The following is a 19,701-nucleotide window of genomic DNA, read 5'->3' as shown; positions in this document are numbered from 1 at the left end:
TACCTCAGCCTCCCGAGTAGCTGGGATTACAGGTGCGCACCACCACGCCCAGCTAATTTTTATATTTTTAATAGAGATGGGGTTTCACCATGTTGGGCAGGATGGTCTCAATCTCCTGACCTCGTGATCCACCCACCTCTGCTTCCCAAAGTCCTGGGATTACAGGCGTGAGCCACCACACCCAGCCTTTTTTTTTTTTTAATGAACCCCTTATTCAATGGAAGATGCTGTATTCAAGCTAAGCAGTCAGTTTTGTGAATTTGTTCCTTAAATATCTGATATGCTTAACATTGAAATTGTTACCACTACTTCAATATTGTGGCTTCCTATAGATTTAAATTTTTTTAATTACATGTGGCTTTTGGAAGAAAATTTATTTGGCCTATTCCCATTTTTCCTGACAGATGGCCAGAGTGGTTGGAGGTGCCCTGCCTGTCAGAATGTTTCTGCACATGTTCCTAATACCTACACTTGTTTCTGTGGTAAGTTTGTTTATATACACTGGAGTCTCTTTTACTATATACATTGTACCTCAGTTCAGGAAGGGTGATCTGCGGGGCATGTTTTAGAAGTTACTAAGGAGACTTCAAAGCTATAGGAGTCTGTAAGACTATATTTATGTCATCCATCACGCAGCTAGAGCCACAGCCTTTGTGCTCCTGACAGGCTGTTTTGGAGATGACCAACCAGGCTCATGCTGCTTCTGGGCTGTAGTGCTGGTCTCCTTGGTCTTGAGACCAGGCCTGACCAGGTAGCAGAGGTAGCTGTGGACATGGGCTTCATCTCACCTCCAGCAGTTACAGCTTTGATATTCCAGATTTGAGCAGTATGAGTAAATAACAGTGTTTATTTTAATCCTAGAAATAAGTCATTGGTATTTATAAGAAGCAGTTTTTTTACAAACCAGCATTATAAACTCTATCCTGACATCTTCCCTCTTTATGGAATACTTCTTTGTTTTTGAATATCTCAGTTCCCCTAAGTATTAGGGGAAAACTTCCTGTAACCCAGATGCTCATTCTTGCTGCTAGCCCATTTCTGCATGTTTTTTTTTTCCTTTCCTGCCTTTTAATGACTCACCTCCCTCTAGTTGTTGATTTTTCAGATTTTGTTTCTTTACTATCTGTCTCCCTCCCTGAAGCATTGCATTTTTGCTTCTGTCTTGTTGCCTCACTGAAACTGTATTCAGAAATTACCAATGGGCCGGGCTTAGTGGCTTATGCCTGTAATCCCAGCACAAACTTTGGGAGGCCAAGGTAGGTGGATCACTTGAGATCAGGCGTTCGAGACCAGCCTGGCCAACATGGCGAAACCCCGTCTCTACTAAAATAAATTAGCTGGGCATGGTGTCGCATGTCTGTAATCCCAGATACTTGGGAGGCTGAGGCAGGAGGATCGCTTGAACCTGGGAGGCAGTGGTTGCAGTGATCCAAGATCATGCCATTGCACTCCAGCCTGGGTGACAGAGTGAGACTCCATCTCAAAAAAATAAGTAAATAAAATAAAAACAAATAAATCACCAGTGACTCCTTTCCAACCATATCTAAGGCTGATTTATGAGCTCATAATCTTTTTGGCAGAGTGATAGCCCTTGACACCTTTGACCATTCCCTTCTTGAAATAAGTAACTCTTCCTCTTTCTTTCTGCGTGCTCTCCTTATTTTTCTAACCAGTTTGCTCATATTTCTCCTTTCCCATTACTTAGCTAGCAGCTTTCACAAAGAGTCAGTCATTTACCATCAACTCTGTATCTTCTAGACACAATACCTTGGTGAACTCCTCGACTTCCCTTCTTTTCTTTCAATTATTAACAACAGTATCATTTAAAATCTGACCCCAAAAGCCCTCTTACAAAGGAAGCTTTCCTTTGTTATTCTCTCTCTCACTGTGGCCACTGTTTTATTTGGAGTTTTCTGGTCTTACATGTTTTATTGACAGAATCTGAGCCTTAATAGATACTAAATTGGTATTAGGTGAGGGAATAAATATTCTTGAATATACTACTACCAGAAAGGCAGCATGAAACTGGAAGTAAGAGATCATTGGAAATTTGAGCAAACAGGACAATACCAATACTTAATACCTTATTTTGAAGGATTTTTAAACATAAAGTACCACAATGGAATTAAAAATCTTGTTAAAGCCTTTACTGGCAAATTAGATGAGAGACTCTAAGGCGGTATAAGAATGTGGAGTGAAGGTCAAGATAATCTGAAAGTGGCAAAATGATGTGAGAGTGTACATAAAGGCCTTATTTGCTGACGACTTTGCCCCACACTGTTCTTCCAGGGGACCATTAGTTTACCATGTTTTTATTGAGAACTTATTAATGTTCGAGGCACTGTGAAGAAAAAGGCGAATAAAATAGGTTAACTTACCAGAGCTTACAGTCTAAGAGTTAAGACACAATTAGCCCGATACTCTGCTAGAAGTACAAAGTACTATGGGAGATCTTTGGGGTGAGTTATGACTTGCAGCTGGATGTTTAAGAGAAGCCTTCTTGAAGGATGTAGAATTGAACTGACATTGTAAACTAGGCAAAACCTTGGTAGGCAGAAAGATATGTTGAAGGGAATAGCATAGGCAGTTCAAAATCAACAGGGTTTAGGATCTGTTGGGAGAAGAGTGATTCATCCACTTATGGAGCCCAAGATCTATGATGGTAGAGAAGTGGGAGGTGACTGGAAAGGAAGGGCTGACCCTTTGATACCAGTCTCAGATGTTGGGACTTCGTTTGGAAGGCTATGGGAAACCACTGAGGGCATCAACATTGTTCTTTATGGAGATGGGTTTGGTAGCAGTGAGTAGAGTATTTTGGAGACTAAACAATTTGGGACTTACAATAATCCAGATGAAGAACAGTACAAGCCTCTAATGAGTGTGATAGGAAGAAAAATATGGTGTTAGGTTGATTCCTAACAGTAGTAAGAATGGGAGGAACTCAAATGTGACTCCAGAGTTTCATGCTTTTGGAAATGGTAATACCAAGGAAAAGGGCAGGTCAAAAGAACAAGGTCTGGTGGGGACAGTGACTGCAGTTTAGAAATGTTGAGCTGGAGGAGTGGGCAGAACATACAGTGAGATATGTCCAATAGGCGGGAAGCAATATTTGAGGAAAGACCAAGACTTAAGGATGAGAATCACAGCTGAGAGGAGTAGTTAAGACCCTAGCAGATGAAAGGGTACAGAGTGAGAAAAGGGTGTAATGCAGAACACTTGCAGGGGAAAGAAAAGCAAAAAACCCCAAAACGTCATTTGGAGTCAGGGACAAGAGGTAGAGTTCTTGAGAGATGTTAGGGAAAAACCAGGGCACTGTATTGGAGCAAAAAAATACAGAGGCAGGGAAGCTTTTGTAAAAGTCTGGAGATGAGGTTTTGGCCAGTAGAGAGGCAGGAGTAGGAGAGGAGATGAGGTGAGAGCCACTGTGTAGGAAAAATTGTCACAACTTGGTGATTAAGTAAAAAGAGGTATGAGTGATGACTGTAGTTTCTGAGCGTGTGTGACTCTGACAGAGTTGGTGTCGCTGACAGAAATAGGAAACCCTGAGCAGGGAGGAGTTGTAGAGGGATGTGAACTTTGGCTGTGGATGAAGCCAGTTTGAGGTGACTGTGAAACCCCAAGCAAGGATGTTCAGCAGACATTTGGACATGTAGGTCTGCATCTGAAGATTCAGGGCAAGAGAGAAAATGTGGATTTGGGGATCAATGGCCTTTAGGTGGATTGTACCTCTCAACATGAATAAAATTTCTGAAAGAGATAGTATAGAGAGAAAAGCAGAGGCCATGGACTGGGGATGGCTGCAATTTAGTGTGCAAATTGCCAAAGTGAAGATGAATTCCTCAAGGGCAAGGAGGAATCCTGTGCCTTCGTTTTACTCTTCCCTGTCTCTGCTGAGTCCATGGAAGATGTGCCATGAAGATTTGCAGTGATGTTGATTATAAAATTATAAGCTCTTTTATGCCTACTTTATAGTTTTGGAATAGGTGAGTTCCTGCTACACAGGGGATTTATGTCCTTTCCATCTCTTACTGCCTCCCTCCTTTCCCCATAGTGCTCTTCTCTTATTCCCTCTCTCTGATCCTTGCAGCAACAATTTGCATATCAGTCCAGAAGCCCATTTATAGACGGCTTGTCATATAGGTATTTATCTTTTTTTTTTTTTTTTTTTTTTTTTGAGACGGAGTCTCGCTCTGTCGCCGGGGCTGGAGTGCAGTGGCCAGATCTCAGCTCACTGCAAGCTCCGACTCCCGGGTTTATGCCATTCTCCTGCCTCAGCCTCCCGAGTAGCTGGGACTACAGGCGCCTGACAGCTCGCCCGGCTAGTTTTTGTATTTTTAGTAGAGATGGGGTTTCACCGTGATAGCCAGGATGGTCTCGATCTCCTGACCTCGTGATCCACCCGTCTCAGCCTCCCAAAGTGCTGGGATTACAGGCTTGAGCCACCGCGCCCGGCGGTATTTATCTTAAATTAAACGTTTTCGTTAGTCAAGGTAGTATTTTCATAAGTAAAAGTGACTTTTTATTTATCTTTACCAGGTAATCCAAGATTTAAGATTTATCATACTCAGTGAAACTTTTTATGAATAGCGTTATATTTATCTTTTCATTTTAGGATAGGAGATAATACATTTGTTGAAATAATAAAAACCACACTAAAGTTGCATGCTGTCTAGCTATACTTCACTGTTTCATTAAAGTTGAGGATGTGGTTGAAGTTTGTACCATTGACTCTCTGATCTGATGTGTTCTAGGCAAGGTAAAGAATCCTGAGTGGAGCAGAAATGAAATTCCACATAGCTGTGGTGAGGTTTGTAGAAAGAAACAGCCTGGCCAGGACTGCCCACATTCCTGTAACCTGTAAGTTGGCATGCCAGTTCCGTTGGGATTCTGGGTGGACATGCTTTGCTGGTGGCTCTAAGTAAACATATCTGGTTAGCATGTGACGGTTTGGAATGAAGGGTGATATGGGACCTCAGTAAATGGTCCCAAATCACCCTGTGCCAGGCAGTCTACATCAGTTAACTTGTTGAATCCTTACCACTGCCCAGTAATGGATAGATATTTATCATCTCCACTTTATAGATGAGGCTCAGAAAGGCCAAGCCTCTTGCCCAGTGTCACAGTGGTAGGCCATGATGGAGCTAGGGTTTCCAAAGCCAGTACTCCTTCCATCACATTACACTGCTTGCTTCTAAGAAGAAATGTGACTCATATGTTTTATCCCCCATTAATACCCAGGATATCCAGGTCCAAGAGAATGTGTAGGAGAACCTTCTGTCTGGGGAAAGACAATTGTGTAGGGTCCTGGTCAGACAGCATTTCTAAGATGTCAATCTTTTTTTTTTTTTTTTTTTTTTTTTTTTGAGACAGGGTCTTGCTTTGTCACCCAGGCTGGAGTGTGGTGGCGTGATCACAGCTCACTGCAACCGCCACCTCCTGTGCTCAAGCCATTCTCCCACCTCATCCTCCTGAGTAGCTGGGACTACAGGAATGTGCCACCACGCCTGGCTAATTTTTGTATTTTTTGGTAGAAATGGGGTTTTGCCATGTTGCCCAGGTTGGTCTTGAACTCCTGGCCTCAAACGGTCTGCTCTTCTCAGCCTCCCAACATGCCAGGATTCCTGGTGTGAGCCACCACACCCAGCCATAGGATGTCAGTCTTTTCCCTACAATAAACAGCCAGCTTTAGAATATATCCATAAGCCAGACACAGTGGCTCATGCCTGTAATCCCAACACGTTGGGAAGCCAAGGCAGGAGGATTGCTTGAGGCCAGGAGTTCTAGATCAGACTACGCAACGAAGTGAGGCCCCATCTCTACAAAAAAATTTAAAATTAGCCGGGTGTGGTGGCACACACCTATAGTCCCAGCTACTTGGGAGGCTGAGCGAGGAGGATCATTTGAATCCAGGAGCTCAAGGCTACAGTGAGCTGTAGTTGCACCACTGCACTCCAGCCTGGGCAACAAAGCAAGACCCTGTCTCTAAAAATAATAAATAAATAAGTAGACTGTATGCAGTCAGCTTCTAAATACCAAAAAATGCACAGTAATAGAAAAACAGTTGATCAGTTACAAGTAAATTTCTACAGGCCTTGACTTCAGACAAAGGTTTAAATCTTAGGTTCAAGTTACTTAAACAGCTACGTGACCTTGGGCAAGTTACTTAACTTATCTAAGCCTGCATCTGTAAAATAATGATGATAGTAATAATAATACTTATAGGGTTCTAGGAAAATTAAATGAGTTAGTATACCTATGTGGCTCGGTAGAGACTCTGGCAAGTGATCAAAAAATGACAATTCTTACTTTTAGTACCCAAGTCTAAGAGTAAAGGAGGCATCGGAGTGTTATCTTGGTGTTTCTACTGTTTGGAGCAGGGATAGTATTGGACCAGGGGCCCTGTGATCAAGGCATGGTGGTGGTGCTGGGGAAATGTCAGTGGGAGTAGAACTGTTTTAGACTGGGCTAGACAGCATGGCCTGTGATCTGCTGGGCAGTCAGATACCTCCTTCTCTTTGACTGCTCGCATAGATCCTTCCTTAGGAAGGACTTAAGCTATTCCTGCCATTAGGTGTCATTTTCAGTAAATTCAATAATAAGTTAATCCTCTGCATGGACTATTTTTCCAAAGCTTTCGTGACTACCAGAGATGAAAACTGATGCAGATCACGTGATCAGCACCATGTCTGAAAGAAAAGAACACTTTGAAACCTGCTCCTGCTCTTTTGTGGCTCTGGAGCTCTCACACTTGGGAACTTTCTTTTACTTTCAGCAACATAGAGGTTGCTGAAACCCATTCCCCAGTAGCACTTTTCTGGTCGCCAAGATAGCTTTGGTTTCTCTCATTTACACTTGTTAGGGCTCAAAAGCCATAGAGACAGGGTTTCGCTCTGTTGCCCAGGCTTGAGTGCAGTGATGCTATCGTAGCTTACTGCACCCTCAAACTCCTGGGCTCAAGCTATCCTCCCATCTCAGCCTCCCAAAGTGCTGAGAGTACAGGTGTGAGCCACCATGCCTGGTGTGAACATCTATATTTTTAAAAGCTCCCCAGGCATGTCCAATATATAGCCAGTGTTGTGAACCTCTAGTCTAAAAGTTAAGAAAACCTGAGATTGAGTCTCGGCTTCTGGGATATTTGAAATAACCTAGAATCACCCACACCTGACAAGCAATGAAAATTGTTTCACCCAAAAGGATTGAGGTATATGTAAAATATAGCTGTTGAATAATGATATTCATCTTTAAAGAAACATGCTTAAACTTATGTCTCCTATGGGTATTGTCTATCAGAATGAGTCACCTTAGAAAACTAGACACTTGTTCCTATATTGTTTTCAATGTTTAAACCTTATTTAGGAATTATCAGAGCTTGTTTAGGAGTTTCACAGAAACTAAACATTCCAGCCAGACCACTTTATAAGCACACTAAAGCACTTTATAAGCACACTCCCTCTTTGGCCTCCCAAAGTGATGGGATTACAGTCATGAGCCACTGCGCCCAGCCCTGGATATAAGTTTTTAACTCAGTTAGGTAACTAGGAGTGTAATTATTAGATTGTATGGTAAGACTATGTTTAGTTTTGTACGAAACTGCAAAACTGTCTTAAAAGTGGCCATACCATTTTACATTTTCACTAGCAATGAATCAGAGTCCTGTCACACCCATATGATTCATTTGTCTTGGCTCCGATTGGCATTTGATTCCCAAAGGGTTGTGATTTGCCACCTGGAATATACCCCTCCTACTCCAAAGACAGTTGTCGTAGAAGTTCCCAAAATGTTTTAAGTAGTGGTATTTCTGTACCGCTGTGTAATTTGCCAAAGTGTCTGCTTTGAAGAGGACAGTATTTATTTGAATATACAAATTCCATATTGTAACTTTTTTCTATTGGTCTCTATAATATAGCTCCTAAAAAAAGCATTTTTCAGAGGGTTAATTCTGACCTATAGCATATCACTCAGCCCAGTTCTTTGTATGACCCCTTTCTTTCATTCTCTCCATGTTACCCACCAGCATGCCTCCCCTCATGTCAGCCTTCTTTTCACTGTTCCATTGTTAGCCCAGTGCCTGATTATTACTTCAATAACTGATGAAGAGTATGTCTGTACTTCTTATGGACCCAGTAGATGTGAGTTCTATTACCTTGCTTAGACTCTGATCTTCTACAGGACCCTATTAGCCATTCTGCCTTTACCTGAGTAGCAAACTATTTTTATCCCCATACACTGCTGTAAGTGGACCAAGACCATATTTGAAAATGTCATCTTTGACTCTCAAACCCAAATATAACCAGTATTTTGACTTGGGATTTACTTCTGTGGTTAAATAGTCTATGGTGATAATGATGTCAGTTTTTTGCACATAAAAGTACAGTTGATATCTTTGTTCAAATAGTTTAATCAACTTTAAACAAATACAAAGACATGTCAGAGTAGATTTATTTGTTGCCATATTCACAATAAGACCCAGCTAGGACAGCTTTGTTCGGATTTGGTGGATACATGGCTGTGGTTTATTCAGTGAAACCTTTCTCTTTCAGTCTCTGCCATCCAGGACCCTGCCCACCCTGCCCTGCCTTTATGACAAAAACATGTGAATGTGGACGAACCAGGTAAAGTTAAAATTGCACTCTAAAGAAGACCTCAGTTTTCACTTGTATGATTGACTTGTGAATTTCTAAAATAAAAGAATAGTAGGTAGATACAAATAAATGGTAGGCATGAATAGTACTTTATTTATTTATTTTCTTAAAGCTTTAGAACAGGAAGGAGAGGACAGAAGGAAAGTACAACTTGGAAGAGAGCCAAGTGGGCAACTTGAGAGACCAAAAGCACCACGGATAGTACTTTTCTATAGTAGTTCCCTGTGCTGCCCGTGACCCTATTTTGTAATCTTGTAAGTGATTAAGAAATTATACACACAGTGAGATTGTGAGACTACCCATTATTTCAGGTAAAATACCAAAGTGACAAGGATTTTTTTTTTTTTTTTTTGAGACAGAGTCTCGGTCTGTCACCCAGGCTGGAGTGCAGTGGCACAATCTCAGCTCACTGCAACCTCTGCCACTTGGGTTCAAGCAATTCTCCTGCCTTAGCTTGCCAAGTAGCTGGGATTACAGGCACCTGCTACCGCACCCGGTTAATTTTTGTATTTTTAGTAGAGATGGGGTTTCACCATCTTAGCCAGGCTGGTCTTGAACTATTGACCTCGTGATCCACCTGCCTCGGCCTCCCAAAGTGCTGGAATTACAAGCATGAGCCACCGCATTCAGTCGACAAGGATTTTTTTTTAACCTCTCTAGTGGGTGACAGAACCAGGAGTTGAACCCAGGCCTGTTAAGGTCGAGGAGGCCGGGACCAGTTTCCTGTGCCTAGCACAGTATCTTGCATCTAGGAATCTTTTAATGAATATTGTTGAATGAAAGAATAGGTGACTCCAGAGCCCACCCTTGTTCCATTATAATACAAGGTCTCCTACGTGGTTAGTACAAGGATCACTGATAGCTGTGGAGTGTCTCTGAGGCCCAGTAAGATCTTAAAATGATTTCTGAACCACAGGATGAGATGAATCATGCAGATTTTCAATGAGGTGCATTTGTTTAGCCTTTACTGAACTTATGAGGATAGCTATGTGGCCTGAGATTACATGTAAGTGTTTTGACTCGGAAAGGTCAGATCCTGGTTCTGTCACTTACTGGTTGTTGATTCTGGGCAAGTTGCTTGGTCTCATTGAACCTCATTTTTCTTATCATAAAGTAGAAATAATAGTGTCTACTTCACGGGGTTAATGTTAGCCATGGTGCTAGGCAGAATGGTAGCATAATAGGCCAGTGTTGGCCATTAGGTCAAGTACTGCAAGCTGATCATTTATGTATATAACAGTGACTTTTAAAAACAAAATATGGAGTTGAGAGTCGGGGATCAGATAAAACTCTTCTTGCAGGAGAGTAGACTGCAAGTGCTTAACCATTACCCTAGAAAGAGACCTGAAGACAATTGTCTAAAAGTACTTTCTCCGGCTCGGCATAGTGGCTCACGCCTGTAATCCCAGCACTTTGGGAGGCCGAGGTGGGCGGATCACTTGAGGTTAAGAGTTCGAGACCAGCTGGGCCAACATGGTGAAACCCTGTCTCTACTAAAAATACAAAAATTAGCTGACGTGGTGACACACGCCTGTAGCCCCAGCTACTGGGGAGGTTGAGGCAGGAGAATTGCTTGAAACCAGAAGGCGGAGGTTGTAGTGAGCCAAGATGTCTCCACTGCACTCCAGCCTGGGCAACAGAGCAAGACTCTGTCTCACATAAACAAACAAAAAAAGGACTTTCTTATATCCTTCTTTCAGCAAAATCGGGATGTTTATTAGAACAAAACTAGAATTAGCTTATTTCCCTACCCGGAAGCAAAGTCACATATAGTATGTTCTAAGTGCTGGGTCTCAGAATAATGCCATTGTGCTGTTAGTCTGAGTGTGTCAGATCTGGGTACATGATAGCTGTCCTTCTCCCCTGTCTATGAAGTACTGTGGAAGCTCCAGGCAGAGCTAGGACTAGAACCCAGATCTTCTAAGAACTTCTCACCCCAGCGTTCTTTCTCCTTATGCATGCCACTTCATGAAACTCAGATGAAATCACATAAAGCAAATACTCAGGAATAGCCTTCAGTTCTTCACCACTCAGAAAATAGGAGAGAAAGACAGGATGGAAAATAAAAAGAACAAAGGAAGAGAAAGAAGAAAGAGTGGGACAGGCGTGGTGGATCAAGCCTGTAATCCCAGCACTTTGGGAGCCTGAGGCAGGAAGATCACTTAAGCCTTGGAGTTTGAGATTAGTCTGGGCAACATAGTGAGACCCTGTCTCTATTTAAAAAAAAAAAAGAAGAAGAAGAAAAAGAGTGGAGAAGGGGAGAGTAATTGAGGAAATAAGGATTGGAGGAGGGAGACTTACTGGAAAAAGTAAGGGAAATGAAGTTAGAGAAAGGCTGAGTAGGTTTTGAGGGGAAGAGTTAGGGCCGCAGTGTTAATTTAGTTGTCCAGCAGGAACTTTTAGACTGATGCTGTCTTTACATCTATTGTCTTCACAGGCACACAGTTCGCTGTGGTCAGGCTGTCTCAGTCCACTGTTCCAACCCATGTGAGAATATTTTGAACTGTGGTCAGCACCAATGTGCTGAGCTGTGCCATGGGGGTCAATGCCAGCCTTGCCAGATCATTTTGAACCAGGGTAAGTGGTGGGCACACCAGCTAGCAATGGTTGTGTTCTTTTCTGGAACCTTATTAATGATTATCTTGATAAACTTTGATTGGTGTCAGACTTATAGTCAGAAAGACCTTGAGTAGAGAGAACTGGAGATACAATGCTTAGATAGTTTTTTTATTTTACCTGCATACCAGTTATAGGTCATTGTCCTGTATAATTTTTTTTACTTTTTGAAATGAGTCTCAATCTGTCGCCCAGGCTGGAGTGCGTTGGCGTAATCCTAGTTCTCTGCAACCTCCACCTCCTGAGTTCAAGCAATTCTCCTGCCTCAGCCTCCCAAGTAGCAGGGATTACAGGTGCCCGCTATCACACCTTGCTAATTTTTGTGTTTTTAGTAGAGATAGGGTTTCACAGTGTTGACCAGGCTGGTCTCGAACTCCTGACCTCAAGTGATAACGCCTGCCTGGGCCTGCCAAAGTGCTGGGATTACAGGCATGAGCCACCGTGCCTGGCCTATCTAATTTAAATAGATTTTAAAATGCTGTTTAAAAGTAACTGCTTGAAAGGACCAGATTATTATGGACCTAGAAAGACCAAAATAATCTTTTTAAAAATGAATTGGCTGGGCACAGTGGCTTACGCCTGTAATCCCAGCACTTTGAGAGGCTGAGGTGGGTGGATCACTTGAGGTCAGGAGATCGAGACCAGCCTGGCCAGCATGGTGAAACGCTGTCTCTACTAAAAATACAAAAATTATCTGGTCGTGGTGGTGGGCACCTGTAATCCCAGATACTCAAGAGGCTGAAGCAAGAGAATCACTTGAACTCGGGAGGTAGAGGTTGCAGTGAGCCGAGATCGCGCCACTACACTCTAGCCTGAACAACAGAATGAGACTCAGTCTAAAAAAACATAATAATAATAATAAAATGAACATATGTGAAATCTAAGAACATATAAAACTAATTTTTCATAATAAAAATTAGAAAGTGGTTGCCTAGTGGTGGAAATTAGGGGAAGGGACACACAGTTTCTTGGTTGATAGAAATGTTTGATATCTTGTTTTGGGTGTTAGTTACACAGATGTATACAATTACCAAAAGATATCAGAAACCAATCAAAACTGAATATGTAAAATATTTGTGTTTATTGTATCCTAGCTGTACATCAATGGGAAAAAAGAAAGTACATGAATAGAAAAAATTTTTTAAATTGTGAATATAAGTTTATGTTTTTGATGTTTTCAGTTTTTCTCTTCCTCTCCATTACTGCAATCTAGAAATGGGAGAGAAGAATCTAATTTTATAGCCGGGGCGTGGTGATGGGCACCTATAATCCCAGGTACTTGGAGGCTGAGGCGGGAGAATCGCTTGAATCTGGGAAGCAGAGGTTGCAGTGAGCTAAGATCGTGCCATTGCACTCCAGCCTGGGCAACAAGAGTGAAACTCTGTCTCAAAAAAAAAAAAAGAAAAAAAAGGAATCTAATTTTATTTTCTCTTAGTGCAGTTATCCCCCCTTTGCTCTCCAAAGTGAATGTTGTCAGTTTCTCAGTTGCTGATTAAACAGCCTGAAAGCTCACTGTATTTTTAGGTAGGCTGTTTGGTCATGATACAACTCTAATTGTCCCAGTTTTTTCTTTTATTGAGCCAAAATCTGCTTCCCTGAAATATACTCTCTCCTTGGTCTGCCTTTCTCTACATTTCATGTTCCTCCTGGGTTGTTCAAAATCAGCTGTCATATATTTTCCCAGTGTTTCCTTTCAGGCCTAACAGCTGTGATTGCTTCATTTCTTCCCTGTGAAATGTGCTCACAGACCACACATCCTCTTAAAAGTGGCTAGATTGGGCGGGGCACAGTAGCTTATGCACTTTAGGAGGTCAGGGCGGGTGGATCACTTGAGCCTAGCACTTTGAGACCCACCTGGGCAACATGGCAAAAATGCATCTCTAATCAAAAAAAAAAAAATTAGCCAGACATGGTGGCATGCACCTGTAGTCCCAGCTACTTGGGAGGCTGAAGTGGAAGGATGACTTGAGCCCAGGAGGCGGAGGTTACAGTGAGCCGAGATCACACTACCGCACTCCAGCCTGGGTGACAGAACCCGACTCTGTCTCAGAATAAAAGCGGCCAGATTGTTCACAGCAATGCCAGTCTTCTTGTGGTATCCACCAAAACCAGTATTGCTCAAAACTCAGTGTTTTTTGAGTACATTCTTGAGATTTTTCATTGAGACAGATGACTGATTAAATGTGTCCTGATTATTTTCCAGACTAAAATATCTGTAGTCTGTTCTCTGTGGAATAAAACTTCAAGGCTTCAATGGAAGCCTTGAAGCCTGTTGTGAATCCTGACCCCTGCCTGTGAGTGCTTCCTCAAGTTTTATCCCAGGCTGAAAATGGGATAATATGTTCCAGCCCCTGTTTTTAAGTCTCTTCAAGAGAATGAAGAGTTGCCTGTGCCCAGTTTGATTATCTGTTATGTCATATGGATCTGTAATTAGCAGGAAGTGTAGAAAAGCTCTCTATCCTAAGCCTTTTTTTTTTTTTTTTTTTTTTTTTGGATCTCGTTCTGTCATACAGACCGGAGTGCAGATTCTCCTGCCTCAGCTTCCCAAGTAGCTGGGACTACAGATGCACACCACCATGCCTGGCTTCTGCTGTTTTTAGCTCTTGATTCATATTGGGCTTTTACTCAGCTAAATCACCCAAGTCTTTTTTGTACAAATTTGTGTTGATCCCAGTCTCTTCCTCCTTGTTTCTGTTCAGTTGATTTTTCAAACCCAGTTTTGAAGACTTTTTGTTTTTCCACATTAGTTATCTAGCAGAATATTTTGGCTATGTAAATAGTTTATCTTCTTGAATTATAGTTCTAGGATCCCTTTCTTTCTTTTTTTTTTTTTTTTGTCACAATGAAGTTTATTATGAAAACAGGCTGGTGTGGGGACATGGAGACAGACAAGTACATTTAGGTTGGGTGGCTCAGGTGAAGTAGTGCGGCTTCTTCACATTGATGCCATACTCGCTGAGGGCAGGGGTCAAGTCCTCCATGGTTAAAGTATACTTGCAGTCCTTGCTCTTGCTCCGGGAGCTGCCAGTGGCTGTGCCCTTCATTTTGCAGTGCTGTAGGGCATCATTGGCAATATCTGAGATGAATTTCTGGGCAGCTAGGGAGATGAGCCGATTTATGCGTGGGTCTGAGGCCTCAAAGCCAGCACGGTTCAGGTAGTAACCAGTCACTGCATCTGGGATCGTAGGCGTGTAATCCTCCAGCTGCATCAAGAAGTCCACCAAAGGCATGCTGGACACCACCAGCTTCACGTCTCCGTTGGCCGCGCTGGGCAGTATGTAAACCCCGTTAGACATGGCCCCCTCTGGGGGTGCTGCGCCACCCGCCGACACCCACGCCGCTGAGCTGGCTCCCCGGCCCGCGCCGCCAAGGGTCCCGTGTCCCCAGCAGCTGTTCCAGCCCCAAGCCCGCCTGCTGTCCCCGCGGGGCTTTGTCTTGTTCTCCGCAGCGGAGCTGGGGGGCAGCGCGGCGGGAGCCGAGACCGGGGGCGCCGGTTGATATGTTGATAAAATACTAAATGGTTTAAGGCTGGCAACAGGGTCCTTTGGTTCCTTAATACTATTTAACCAGCTGTGACTCTACCTGATTCTTCTGTCACCTGCTCATTTTTCTGTTTCTTGTGCCTAGGAGAGCTTTTTAATATTTACTCAGATTTTTTCATCAGGAACTCAATTTTCTTTTTATTGTTACCCCTTCTGACCCTTGATTCTTTTGTTCACAGCCTTCTATTCATTAGCTCTGTAAAAAGCCTTTGTTCTGTTTGAGCAGAAACTCATCAAAGAAAAGCCTACTAGCAAAAGCTCCCAGTTGCCAGGGTTTCTTTACCAGTTCATTGATTCTACAAATATTTAGTGTATTTTCTGAATCTTTATTAATTTATCAAATCAGTTTTTATTAAATGAACAAGTGAGTTTTAGAATGGGGGATGAAATTGCATACAGGCCAGGTGAAGTGGCTCACACCTGTAATCCCAGCACTGTGGGAGGCCAGGATGGGCTGATCCCTTGAGCCCAGGAGTTTGAGACCAGTTTGGGCAACATGGCAAAACCCCATCTCTACAAAAAATACAAAAGCTATCCAGGTGTGTTGGCACGCACCTGTACTCCCAGCTGCTTGAGGGGCTGAAGCGGGAGGATCGCTTGAGCCTGGGAGTTTGAGGCTGCAGTGAGCTGTGTTCACATGACTGCACTCCAGCCTGGGTGACAAAGTGAGGCCCTGTCTCAAAAAAAAAAAAAGAAAAGAAATTGCGCATGTACTTACTGAAAGGTGGAATGTGTATTTTAAAAATAAAGAATCCTTGAATCTTAAATTCAGCTAATTAAAAAAAAAGTCAAGGCAGGCACAGTGGCTCACTGTAATCCCAGCACTTTGGGAGGTCGAGGCTGCAGTAAGCTGTGTTCATACCACTGTACTCCAGCTGGGCAGCAAAGTGAGACCCTGTCTTAAAAAAAAAAAAAAGTCGAGAATCTTGATTATTGCCAGGCATGGTGGCTCATGCCTGTAATCCCAGCCCTTTGGGCGGCTGGGGCGGGTGGATCACCTGAGCTCTGGAGTTCAAGACCAGCCTAGCCAACATGGTGAAACCCCATCTCTACTAAAAATACAGAAATTAGCTGGGCGTGGTGGCGGGCCCCTATAATCCCAGCTACTTGGGAGGCTGAGGCAGGAGAATTGTGTGAACTGGGGAGGCAGAGGTTGCAGGGAGCCAAGATCACGCCACTGCACTCCAGCCTGGGCGACAGTGTGAGACTCCGTCTCAAAAACAAAAAGTCTTAATTATATCTTCAATAATTTGAGGCTTTCCTTTTCCCATGTTTCAGTGAAACTTTTTGGTTCTGTTTAGTGTACGATTTTATTTTATGACTATTATTTTTAATGCCTTATTAGAAGGTTTCTATTTTATTTTTATTATATACATGATTTTTAAAATTTGGTATGTTTTTATAATACTGTGTTTATTCTGATCATTAGAGCTTATACTCTCATGCCAATTGTTAAATTGCTTTTTAGCAACGGGGACCTTTTTACAAGCATTTTATGTAAACCCTGACATAAAGTATGAAACCTGTGCTTCTTGGGTTGAAGTGAGGATGGGAGATCCAGATGAGAGCTCCTCCACCCCTACTACCAGCTTAGCTTGTCCATTCCCTGTAACATCACCAGAGGACCCCCAGGAGCCTCACAGCGAATGGTGTTCAACCATGGCCTTATGGACCAGATAGTGTTCTCTTAATTAAAAGGTTGCTTCACTCTGATGCTGTTCTTGGAATGTGCTGCAGAGGCATTATGAGATATTAATAGTTTGACAAGGCCTTTTTTATTTCTTCCTATGGTAAAGCTCTTAGGTGGGTCTTAGAGCTGCTGTATAGACTATACTTATTTCTGCATGAGGTCTGATCAGTACTCTATTGGCCTCCCAGAGTGCTGGGATTACAGGCATGAGCCACTGTGCTGGGCCCGCGTTTTGTATTTTCTTACAGATTATTTGGGATATTTTAAGAACCCATACATGTTACTAATTTTTTGTTTTTGAAATTTTCTCTTCAAGTATGCTATTGCGGCAGCACCTCCCGAGATGTGTTATGTGGAACCGATGTAGGAAAGTCTGATGGATTTGGGGATTTCAGCTGTTTAAAGATATGTGGCAAGTAAGGTTTCACATTTTCCTCAGTTGAACTAAAGCTGCACTTTATGCAACAATTATATAATAGTGTGTTCTTCTTAACAGGGACTTGAAATGCGGTAACCATACATGTTCGCAAGTGTGTCACCCTCAGCCCTGCCAGCCATGCCCACGGCTCCCCACACTGGTGCGCTGTTGCCCCTGTGGCCAAACTCCTCTCAGCCAATTGCTAGAACTTGGAAGTAGTGGTCGGAAAACATGCATGGACCCTGTGCCTTCATGTGGAAAAGTGTGCGGCAAGCCTCTGCCTTGTGGCTCCTTAGGTAACTAGTAAGCGTAAAGTAAGCTTTAAAAATATTATTGTAAATGTTTGGCAGCAGTGAGTGCTTAAGCAACGTGGAAGTAAGTGCCAGTTACAATATCAGAGGTTTCTAAATATTATGATCAAATTTATGTAGGTACTTTTTCTTTCCTTCTCAAAATATGCTTGCGAAAACCCATACATTTGCCCAAGTGATCTCTCTGATTCAGGTATTTTATTGTTAACTCTGGACAACTGTGGTGAGTTATGGTTCCATAGGGGTTATTTCTCTTAGGAGCCTGTACTATTATGAACGCCGTATGTATTTATACCAATCCAGGGTTCAGCAAGTGTTGAAAAGCATTTTCACATAATAGGAACATGCTAAATTAATTGTGGGTGAGACAGAGTCTCGCTCTGTCGCCCCAGCTCGAGTGCAGTGGTACAATCTTGGCTCACTGCAGCCTCCGACTCCTGGGCTCAAATGATTCTTGTGTCTCAGCCTCCCAAGTAGCTGGGACTACAGGCGCATACCACCACGCCCAGCTAATTTTTGTATTTTTAATAGAGACGGGGTTTCGCCATGTTGACCAGGCTGGTCTCGAACTCCTGGCATCAAGTAATCCGCCCACCTTGGGTTCCCAAAGTGCTGGGATTACAGGTGTAAGCTGCCGTACCTGGCCAAAAAACTAAAATTGTAAGTACAGTAAAACCTCAGCCATTTAGATCATTCAAGAATGTCAGTCTGTGTAGCTAAGTTTCCCATGTAGCTGAGGATAGCACCTATTCAAAATCATTTTGAATGAATATTTTTCTTTTTTTTTTTCCGGAGGTTTTTTTTTTTTTTTTTTGAGACAGACTCTCGCTCTGTTGCCCAGGCTGGAGTGCAGTGGCACGATCTTGACTCACTGCAACCTCCACCTCCTGGGTTCAAACGATTCTCCTGCCTCAGCCTCCCGAGTAGCTGGAATTACAGGCAACTGCCATCATGCCCAGTTAAATTTTTTTTGTATTTTTGTAGAGACAGGGTTTCACCATGTTGGCCAAGCTGGTCTTGAACTCCTGACCTCGGGTGATCCGCCTGCCTTGGCCTCCTAAAGTGCTGGGATTACAGACGTGAGCCACCATGCCCAGCCAGATGAATATTTTTCTAAAATTTACATTTCATGTTTGAACAGAGGTTACTGAAGGTGTTGTAATTTCTCTCTTATTGACCCAGAGCCATCATTTTTATGAACTCCAGTTCCTTTATTACACTGAATACAGTGATGCCCTGGGCCTGCTGAGGTTTCTCAGACTAATGCCCCATACCACTGAGCAGTTCGAATTGTTGTATCTGCTCGTTGAAGCTTTTTGTTGTTTGTATTCTTGTCAGTGCTTTTAGTATGTTTGCCTGTCTGCTTTTAATGATTCCCCCTTTCTTCTGATTTTTGGCTTCTGATTACTTGGACATAGAAACCAGAAAAAGCTCATTGGAATTAGATACAAAGTAATACTCTACTGAGCCTATCTGACTCAGTCTTTGGGGAGTATATGTCTGCAGTTTTGCAATGACTTGGCAACTTCTCTCCTGAGTGGGTGTTGAAAGACCATGCATTCAGAAAAAATGGTAAGTAGGCAACTGAGATTGAATAGGAAAGTTATTTCTAAAACTAACCATGTATCTTCTGAGGTAAAGCTAGAATCTTTAGGTTTGGTTTCCATTTCATCAAAAAGAGAAGAGTTCACGTTTCTTTCAAGTGCCAGCGTGAATCAGTGGGAACACCCTACTTAATCCTTTTTCTCAATCTGACCTTAAAGTTGTGTATAGAGGAGAAGTACTCTCTTCTTATATTTTAATACACGTTCCAGCTGCATTAGGAAAGCCAATCATCTGTTGGTTCTCTGCTTGCCATGAAAATGTGTCTGTGATACGGAGATCAAATGACTTCTAAATCAAATCCCCTTTCAGGAAGCACATGAGTCAATTTTATAAGAATTTCATATATAATGACCAGAAATCCTACCCTGGCACTCACGTATCCTGTTGGTGATGAGAAAAGAAGGAAATGTGAAATGGGCAATGCAAAAGGACTTGAGCAAGAGAAGGGTAGTAGCTGGCAGCAACAGACCTTGGGATGGGACAAGACCAGGTTAAGGGATAAGAGGGTACCTGCTATACCTCAGCGGATATCATGGAAAACCTTTAAGGAAATAGGCTGAGTTGACTGAGAAGCTCAGAGACAAGCCTATGGCTAGTGATAACAACGACTGTCAGGTTTGTTCAAACCTAGCTTATCTATAGAAAGCTTGCTTAGGTCTTTTGGTATCCCACTCAGTAGGAAATTTCCATCCCAGAGGCACAGCTTCAGTACAAGAGACTGGATAGAGTTCGACTTTAAGGATGGTAGCATGAGGAGCTCCCATATATCTGCTTCCCAGTAAAACAAACAAAGCTGGGGAGAACTATGAAAAAGCAACCATCGAGGCCAGGCATGGTGACTCATACCTATAATCTCAGCACTTTGGGAGGCCGAGGT

The 19,701-nt window shown here is 42.7% G+C and overlaps 1 protein-coding gene and 1 pseudogene across 5 annotated transcripts in view; one reads left to right on the top strand and one right to left on the bottom strand.

Moving 5' to 3' along the window:
* The window catches only part of NFX1 (nuclear transcription factor, X-box binding 1), an 86,033-nt gene that overhangs the window by 13,288 nt on the left and 53,044 nt on the right, over positions 1 to 19,701 (top strand). For all 4 annotated transcript variants that reach the window (XM_023203342.1, XM_023203341.1, XM_023203340.1 and 1 more), the window contains exons 4-9: positions 405 to 482; positions 4,752 to 4,857; positions 8,541 to 8,612; positions 11,080 to 11,219; positions 16,807 to 16,906; positions 16,987 to 17,204. In XM_023203342.1, the coding sequence (XP_023059110.1) occupies positions 405 to 482; positions 4,752 to 4,857; positions 8,541 to 8,612; positions 11,080 to 11,219; positions 16,807 to 16,906; positions 16,987 to 17,204 (714 nt within the window). The remainder of the gene's footprint in view (positions 1 to 404; positions 483 to 4,751; positions 4,858 to 8,540; positions 8,613 to 11,079; positions 11,220 to 16,806; positions 16,907 to 16,986; positions 17,205 to 19,701) is intronic.
* On the bottom strand, positions 14,079 to 16,461 carry LOC111536817 (annotated as a pseudogene). Its single transcript, XR_002729824.1, has 2 exons — positions 16,442 to 16,461; positions 14,079 to 14,771 (listed from the first exon to the last, which is right to left on the bottom strand). The product of XR_002729824.1 is annotated as a transcription initiation factor TFIID subunit 10 pseudogene (transcript).

This window comes from Piliocolobus tephrosceles, chromosome 14, assembly GCF_002776525.5.
Source record: "Piliocolobus tephrosceles isolate RC106 chromosome 14, ASM277652v3, whole genome shotgun sequence".
Classification (NCBI taxonomy): Eukaryota; Metazoa; Chordata; class Mammalia; order Primates; family Cercopithecidae; genus Piliocolobus; species Piliocolobus tephrosceles.
This window is presented reverse-complemented; position numbering and strand designations above follow the sequence as displayed.